At 52.4% G+C, this 9,323-nt stretch overlaps 1 protein-coding gene across 1 annotated transcript; it reads left to right on the top strand.

Annotated features, from left to right (window-relative positions):
• The first annotated feature begins 2,002 nt into the window (after positions 1 to 2,002).
• LOC119096574 (larval cuticle protein 65Ag1) lies at positions 2,003 to 3,245 on the top strand. Its single transcript, XM_037219478.1, has 2 exons — positions 2,003 to 2,099; positions 2,765 to 3,245. Exons 1-2 carry the CDS (start codon positions 2,091 to 2,093, stop codon positions 3,137 to 3,139), a joined length of 384 nt encoding a protein of 127 aa, XP_037075373.1. The 5' UTR covers positions 2,003 to 2,090; the 3' UTR covers positions 3,140 to 3,245.
• Positions 3,246 to 9,323: the final 6,078 nt, after the last annotated feature.

Genomic DNA, 9,323 nt, shown 5'->3' with positions numbered 1-9,323 from the left:
ACAGCACGTGCAAGATGAAGCGCTCCAGGAGACGGGGCAGTTAGTCACCGCAGTCCGAAAGCCCCCGTTGATGCGCCTGGAGCACTGTGCCCCATACACCATCCTCACCCTCCCAGCAGGCCACTTACATCCAATGAAACGTGTGCTGTGTGTTGAGCTAGCATAGGAGCTGGTGTGGTGTGACGCGCTGTATTCGCCCCTGTAGGTCCATGTTGAGCCGCGCTCTGATTCGCCGTTTTTCATAACGCGGATCGATGGCAGGGGACGATGCAGCCCCAGCCGTCTCAACCTGCATGCCGCCAAAAGAGAGAGAGAGAGAGAGAGAGAGAGAGAGAGAGAGAGGAGAGAGAGAGAGAGGAGATAGAGAGAGAGAGAGAGAAGAGAGAGAGAAGAGAGAGAGAGAGGAGAGAGGGAGAGAGAGAGAGAAGAAGAGAGAGGCACACACACACACACACACACACACACACACACACACACCACAACACACACCACACACACACACACACACACACCACACACACACACACACACACACACACACACACACACACACACACACTGTGTGTGTGTGTGTATGTGTGGCAGGTACCACCCAGAATGGTTGAGGGTGTCGATGTTTCAACCACGTAGCTACCGTACCGGTATCCCGTATGTGCCGCAATTGTGACAGGTCAAGGTTAGAGCCTTGTCAGGGCTATACCCATACTAAACTGGTCTCAGGCAAGTTTCTGGCTGCATCTCTGCATCGGTCCCATGGCTGACTAGCTCTAGACCAGCCTCTGGACCTAGCTGTGCGCTGGGCTCATGACCGCATTCTCCAGGTCCGACCGTGGACCCGAGGTCTTCGGTGCTGATTGGACAGTGACCTGGCCAGTCTGCGGGCCCGGGTCCGATCGTGGACCAGTCTCCGGTGCTGATTTGACTGTGACCTGACCAGTCTGCGGGCCCGGGTCCGACCCTGGACCCGAGGTCTCCGGTGCTGATTGGACTGTGACCTGGCCAGTCTGCGGACCCGGGTCCGACCGTGGACCACGGTCTTCGGTGCTGACTGGACAGTGACCTGGCCGGTCTGCGGGCGCATCCGTACGCCCCGACCGTGACCGAGCTGCGGGGAGAGGGAGAGTGCGGAGCGCCGCCGAGAGCGCCCGGTGACGAGCCATTCCCTTACTGAGATGTCCTTGCAGACTCGGCCGTGCAGGCGCCGTTGGCCGCCAGCAGGCGGCTCATATCGCTATTTACTATGCGGTAAGGTCATTTGGTATGTGCATTTTGGCCCTTTTCACTTTCCCGCTGCTGTATAAATTTGCATGCTTGTTTTTCAGCTCCGTTTCAGTCGACGACACGATATTTTTGATCGCAATCATTTTATTGATAGAGGGGGGTTTACGATGACGCTCATGATGGTCTATAACACGGCACACTTTTGACTGTAGGCCCAAATTTTAATTAAATGTAATAGTCTACCGTCACATTCATTAGAAGGAATAAATATAATGCAGCCGCAATGTGAATATCACGGCTTATTGTATTTCATTCGAGCTAGAGACTGTAACAGACAAATGCAGGCAACGCCAGACCCTGTATAATGTTAATTAAGATACTCAGTCTCAGAGAGGGTCCGCTATCAGTGATGGTTTACGTTCCACAAAAGGCCCACAGGGCGCTTAGGTCCTTCTCGTGGATCTCATCTTGTTTCATCAAATCCATTTCTTGCTCCTTGCATGCATATCAAATTGGCTTCGATCTCTCCAGACGGCACTGAGCTATTGGCTCTATAATGCAACAAGTGATCAGCACAACTAATCTGTTTTTGGTTCAGAGCAAACGATTGCCGCACGCCGCGCCTCAAGAGAGCCTACGCCGTCTGCCTGGCCCGCCTGGCGGCCGCCTGCTGGTGGCTGGTGCCCAGCGGCTGAAGACCGCAGCGGCGCCCACGCGTCCTTGCGCCGCCTCCCCAGCCCCCCTTCCTTGAGAGGTAGCGCCGGCGGCGGTACATCAGCCAGCCAGTGGTGGGCATCGTGCGGCCGGGTATAAAAACTCGGCCGGCCGAGCAGCGGGCATCAGTCCGGTGATCACCACACACAGCCAACATGAAATACGTGAGTACTGGAGAGGTCCTCGCTCGTCCTCACACGCTGGGGCCGGCCAGCGCCAGCAGCTGGACTCTCGGTGCCTGTGGCACGCATGGGGTTTTACTCGTGCTGCCAGTGGGTAGCCGCAGTGAGGCAACTGTTTCTGAGACCCTGATGATCGCATTGTGTCCTTGTCCGGCAATCCCGGCCTACAGTTAATACCGGTATGCGTTCTCGTCATACGGCTCGTTATTACGTACTCGTAAGTGTTCTCAGCGACCTCTTTTAAAAGGAAGTCGAGATGGACGTTGTTCTTGTATTAAGTCCCAAAGCCATCCTAAAAGCTATGGATCTTGTCCCAAGTCCCAAAAGTCCCAAGAAACCAATCCTGAGATCTTGAGCACACGGTAACTCATCACAAAATCGTACCCTCATTCGCATTGTCTTCTTGTATTTATCCTCAAAGGCTTCAATCTCGTCATGAACATTGGCGACACGGCTGCGGAAACCAGCGTCGGCATCAGATCAGCGCTGTGTTCGCTGGTGCGGTCGTCTGGCCCATGCCTTCGACCTGTCCCACCAGAGCAGACCAGGACTCTCGTAGCATACTGACGCCCGGCGCCAGTGCTCCTCCCGCAGCGCCCACCTAGCTTCTCACCTGCCCCGACCTGACCTCGTCTCGTCTGCTTCAGCTGGTTCTCGTCGCGCTGCTGGCCGTGGCGGCCGCCCGGCCCCAGGAGAAGACGCTGGCCGACTACGGCATCCTCAGGATGGACGCGTCGACTAACGAGGATGGCAGCTTCCAGTACAGCTACGAGACGGCCGACCCGTCGGCGCAGGATGTGAGCGGGCAGCAGAAGCAGATCGGTGAGGACGTCGGCAGCGTGCAGCAGGGCACCTACAGCTTCACCGCCAAGGACGAGAACGGCCAGGACGTGCAGGTCACCGTCAACTGGGTGGCCGACGAAAACGGCTTCCAGCCGCAGAGCGACGCCCTGCCCAAGGCGCCCGAGGACCCGAACGCAGCCGCCCAGGCGGCCGCCTACGCCAAGTTCTCCGCTCTGTAGGAGAGCCGACCTCGCCAGATCCATCGAGCCGAAGACCATTTCCATCACGATGTACAGTTGTACGCCACTGACCTTCCGAGTTTGTTAATAAATCATTGCAACTTCAGAGCGCGTGTGTTATGCCTCCGTTTTGAGGCTCAGTGTCATGATGGCAACATGTGTTGCTTTCGCAAGACGGTTCAAGCAGTTGCACAGAAATGCCAGAGAAAATGGGTGGCAAAACCATATCTTCCAAATGGGTCTTTCCGTGCCATGGTGAAATCATATTGAGTTTTCACGAAAAATATCTTTCCCGAGCTCTCACGAGAAGCTCGGGAAAAGGGGTACTCCTAGGCCCTGCTATTTGTATCTTTATGGGTTCAGCTTCCACTGCTCCGGGAAATTCAGGGAAGGTCTGATGCTGCCTCGGTGCTGTGCACCTAGGCATGGCTTGTGCGATGCAATTCATGCATGTATATTTTAGACCATAGGAGACACATGTGCAGAATGCACCATTCTGTTTTGATACCTTGTCCATTTGGACATGTAACAGATATGTACATATAACATAATTGGGGACATAGACATGTAACATGAACGTGACCTCAGTATCAACATCCGAAGACTCAGAAAGCCTGTGGATTTATTTGTGTGGATTTATATTTGTTTGTGGAAATCCTGTGGGTTTAAGTAATGATACAATAGAGGCTAAAACTTTCTCTCTCACAACTAAAGTCACCGTTAGACTTCTCGACATGAAATCCCATATGTTGCGCGCTGGCCAAAGTCAGTCAGAATTGGCAACAGTGTACTTTAAACAGTGCGATTTAATTTATGGTCCATTCGTTGATTCGTGGTTTGCTAGCAGATGATATCCGCTGTTACCTTAAGCAGAACGCTTAGCCAATGCCATGTCCGATTGTAACCATGGCTTCTAATAAGACGCATTGGAATATGCACTGTACCGACCTTTCTGCCGAAAAAGCAGGGTTTTGGGATTCGTAAATGGATGAAGCAGCTGTACAATCTCCAGTATAAACGGGCTTGTTCTATGGAGGGTTTGTATGCCAGTGCCGTATCCTTAAACGCAATGATCGCCGTTAAACGCAATGATCGCCGTCAATGATCGATCGTCGTCCCTCAATCGCGAGGCTGCGACCACAGGCGGACACTAACTGCCACACATCAGCTCCGAGGAGTGGGCCCGGTCACAAGCGGACACTAACTGCCACACATCAGCTCCGAGGAGTGGGCCCGGTCACAAGCGGACACTAACTGCCACACATCAGCTCCGAGGAGTGGGCCCGGTCACAAGCGGACACTAACTGCCACATCAGCTCCGAGGAGTGGGCCCGGTCACAAGCGGACACTAACTGCCACACAGCTCCGAGGAGTGGGCCCGGTCACAAGCGGACACTAACTGCCACACATCAGCTCCGAGGAGTGGGCCCGGTCACAAGCGGACACTACTGCCACACATCAGCTCCGAGGAGTGGGCCCGGTCACAAGCGGACATTAACGGCCTTACATCAGCTCCGATGAGTGGGCCCGGTCACAAGCGGATATTAACGGCCTCACATCAGCTCCGATGAGTGGGCCCGTCACAAGCGGACATAACGGCCACATCAGCTCCGAGGAGTGGGCCCGGTCACAAGCGGACACTAACGCCTTAACATCAGCTCCGATGAGTGGGCCCGTTCACAAGCGGACACTAACAGCCTTATATCAGCTCGATGAGTGGGCTCGTTCACACGGACATAACGGCCTTACATCAGCTCCGATGAGTGGGTCCGTTCACAAGCGGACACTAACAGCCTTATATCAGCTCCGATGAGTGGGCCGTTCACAAGCGGACACTAACGGCCTTACATCAGCTCCCGGAGCGGGCTCAGTCATCCAGCCCGAGATGGGGTGCGAAGTCGCGTGGCAGCACTAACGGCCATGTATCAGCTTCGAGGAGGGGAGGGAGCGGGCATCGCGCCCGGCGGCGGCGGAACCGACGGTCGCGCATCAGCTGAGGCGAGCCAGCCGGGCTACGCCCGCCTGTTGTGGGGTGCCGAGCTGAGGCCGTGCTGGCGGCGGCAGATCACCACTCCGCCGGCGCTAATTGGCCGCCCACCAAGGTCACGTGCCGAGCGGGCGCCGTTTTTTTCGTCGCGGACGACCGGCGGCGGCGACAAGGTCACGTGACACCGGAAAGCGTGCTGCGTGGTCGCGCGGCTTGGTGCGGGTCTACCGACCCCCTGAACGGTCATTCTTGAAGTCATTTTAAAAGCCATTTTATTCGCACCACTGCACAATGGCAACTACCGACTTACACTTGAAGCATATCTTACTTGGCCGGTTGCGAGCAACTACAATATTAAACCTTCATCTTATTTCACACCGAAGACCCTAAGTTATTCCGTTTCGGATTCAGACATTTAGTAAAACTATCTGAAAATTGGATTCGGCTGTACAACTTCTCGTCCAAATGTAGACCATGGAGCAGTATCATCATTGCAGACTACCTACCTGGACCCCGCACTCACTCCGAGGCATAGAGGTCATGATCACTTCAAACCCAGCGCAGCCGGGAAGACGTACGCCAGTCCGCAGCACCAGCGCGGTCGGGAGACTACGCCAGTCCGCAGCACCAGCGCGGTCGGGAAGACGTACGCCAGTCCGCAGCACCACGCGGTCGGGAAGACGTACGCCATCCGCAGCACCAGCGCGGTCGGGAAGACTACGCCAGTCCGCAGCACCAGCGCGGTCGGGAAGACGTACGCCAGTCCGCAGCACCAGCGCGGCCGGGAAGACGTACGCCGGTCCACAGCAGCAGCGCGGTCGGGAAGGACGTACGCCAGTCCGCAGCAGCCACCGCATCTCGGAAGAGGTGTCGTATCAGGTGTGAGTTACACGGGGGCGCAAGAACCCGCAGCAGTTCGTGTCGCCAGAGAGCTGTGCAGTGCTGCACCCCGACAGCCGAGACGTCTCCGTCTCGGTAGAGGACGCATGGAAAATGCAGTGCCAGATAACACGTGCGGACGGACTCTAGCTGTTCACGTCGATTATGTTTGAGCAGGGACAGGGACCCGGGCGTGGACACAATTGGTACAAATCTGAAGTACACAGCCAAACTAGGGTAAGTGGGAAGCTGAACGCAAGTAAACGTCGTGAGGGCCCGCACATACTACTACGTCACGCATGTTAAGCTATTCATACTCTTCCTTCCTGATCGTGCCACTGGTTACGCTGGATGAAAACACCCCTCGACTGTTGCGCTGTGGTAAGCATGGCGTCCGAAAATGGCAGCGTCCATCTTGTCCCCAGCTCAGCTGAGGTGCGAAACAAATTCGGGCATGTTCCCTGTCAGGAGGGTAAGCGATAGTCCGCTTTAAGTTTGGAAATGTTTCAAAAAGTCTTAACACGATTGGCCACCTCCCCCGAGCGCAACGCTACGCTACCCAAACCCGTTCGCTCCTTGTTTTGCTTCGGTTACGCTCCATAAAACAACCCTCCCCAAGCCTCCGTTGACGAAATGCATCAATGGCCCCTTAGATTTATCAAAACAGCCGTCAAATGTCACGCGGGAGCATTTTTGGTCCAATGAAACAAAGATCATAAAGTACCGAACAGGAAAATGGCATGACGCAAATAGCGAAGATGACTGGCGCGCCCTAAACTCAAGTTAAATGACGGAGAGCACTTAATGACGCACCACAAGCGATCCTGTCGCAAAATTCCCTGCTCTTTGGGCTGCTGCTGATGGGTATCGTGACGTTTGTGGATGCTGTGCGCCAAATTAATCAAACGCTTTGTGCCCTACTCAATAAGAAAAAACAAAAAATGTTAAAGGAACTGTGTGCCAAATTCATCCCAGCCACGCTCAGTTCGGTTCTTTCGGGACATGAAATTCACTGTCACATGCGTATTCGAACGATACCGTTCCTCCCACTGTAAACGACCATCTTCTTAGACTACACATGCGAATACCGGCACCTAAAACGAGCGGTCGGGACAACGCAATAAGCCTTTTACGTGAACTTAGCCACCACCGTGAACAAAAAGTGTCCTTGGAAATATATTACTTACAAGAAGTGTTCTCTGGTCAACTCGCGAATTTTAACTGCGTTTTGTCAAATTGTTACCGAGGATTTTGAAGTTAGTTGACGGAACATTATGGTGCATTTATTTCCATTAGCTGCCGCTCACCTGAAATCTTAAGTGCCACAAAATGTGTTGTCGTCCTTGAGCTTTACGACGCACTTAGCTAATGAGGGTATATGAAGTCATCTGCCTGTCATCCTAGCGGAAATGGCGGGCACCGCGGGGAACCGCAGCTCCGGTTTCCCAGGCACGTAAGTCAACGCTACGGCTATCGGTTCATCAACAAAAGCACGCTGGACGATCCAATAGATTGGGTGAGCCGCAAAATGCTTTTTCACATCATACGTATATTGTTCGCACTGTTTATATCGCGGACGTATCGTTAGTTCCAGCGGATGACCTTCCGATTAAGGAACTCGGCAGCGCTGGCGGTCGACTGCGAACACAGCAATCGCCGATCATTATCCAAACGGCAGATTTCCTGCATCAAGTTGTAATTTTTTTTTTTTGTTACGTAGAGTGAGGCCTTTTTTGCTCTGGTAAATGCATGCCAAGCTGTGATATGTGGAATATATCAGTTTAGATGATCTTGTTTAAACTCAACAGCTTCTGCAGCTCACATTCGAAATTTGAATAAGTGTTTTTACTTGTATTTGCTTTACAAGAAGCAATACTCAGAGGTACATATTTATATATAATATATATATATATTATAATATATATATATATATATAATATATATATAGATAATAGGTAGATATAGATAGTGTGTGTGTATGCATGTGTATGTTTCTTTCTAAGTGGGGACCTGGACGCTCAGGCTTCAGGCCATCTGGTCTACGGCGGCCTCCTCTCTTGAAGAGACACGAGCCCGCCGATGTGCCGCCTCCTGACCGTCTGTACCGGCCTAAACATCGTTAGCATTCCGTAGGCTTATTAACGCGTATGACGTGGTAGTTATTACTGAAAATGCTGGAAATTTAGTTATGACACTTAAAGCGATGAGAAATACAAGCACATTTTACACATCACTATCATAATGAATCGTGCACATTGTTGAGGCACATCCGCTGTGCCTTGCTTTGCTCATTCCTTCAACAAACCTTGAACTCCATTCCCTTTGGGCGCTGGCAGGCAAGGTTCTTTGCTTTTGAATTGTCGCATGGCTTGCAGCAACCATCTCCTTTTCCTTTAGAAACTAGGCGACGGCCTACGCTGCCCCCCCCCCTCCCCCCCGTCCATCGTCCCGAGCATGACGGTGGTGAGCGGGAGGAGTGAGGGTTCCTTAACCCGCGCTCTAGTGGGGGTCAATTTGACCCTTTGCATGCTTTTCCGGAATTATGTCCGAATGGCGCAGTACAGCCACGCCAAATTTTGCATAGCTATAGAAAAGTGAATAGCAGATCGCTTTGTATAAAACATAAGATGCGCGTTGTAAGGTCACTGCCCCACGACAGATCAAAGTCAGGTTATAGATGCAGCGAAAACAATTTCTGGGAATCGCTCAACCTGGTCGGACAACGGAGTGTTAGACGAGGCCATGCATCTCTGTGACATTTTCCTAAGCAATACAGCAACTGTAACAACGAATCACGTTGCTCTAGGGTCAGGCATAAAAGGCAGCCCAAGGTCAAACCCAACCTGTTGTATTACCCTATTATTATTACCCTGTTTTATTACCCTGTTTTATTACCCTATCTACTTTATTACCCTTCATGAGGCATTGCATGCATTACCGCTGCTGCATGCATTTTGGTGCTCATTTTGAATTTATAAATAACAGGAACTGCATCATGCATCTCCCACGAAATTCTAAATGGTCAGGATAGGTAACTGACTTCAAAGGATCCGGGTCAACATTTTATTTTAAGGAACATACTGCCTGGAGTAATCCTTGACGCTTATTCAAGTGCTAAATCACGGCAGTCTTGTATGATTTTGGTCACTTTGGCTTCGAAGGTCACCACAAGATCACTGACTTTAAGTGAGCATCAGTGACCTTTTAATAAGCAATGACGCCTGCTGGAAGAAGCTGCGGGCTGATCGCTACGCCGTGTGTTCAGTGAACGGCTGGAGGTGAACGGCAGCCAGCGGCGGTGATTGTGTACTGGGATGC

This window comes from Pollicipes pollicipes, unplaced genomic scaffold (assembly GCF_011947565.3).
Source record: "Pollicipes pollicipes isolate AB1234 unplaced genomic scaffold, Ppol_2.1 Scaffold_4295;HRSCAF=5057_pilon_pilon_pilon, whole genome shotgun sequence".
Classification (NCBI taxonomy): domain Eukaryota; kingdom Metazoa; phylum Arthropoda; class Thecostraca; order Pollicipedomorpha; family Pollicipedidae; genus Pollicipes; species Pollicipes pollicipes.
Note: the sequence above shows the minus strand (reverse complement) of the source record. Positions and strands in the feature narration are given on the sequence as shown.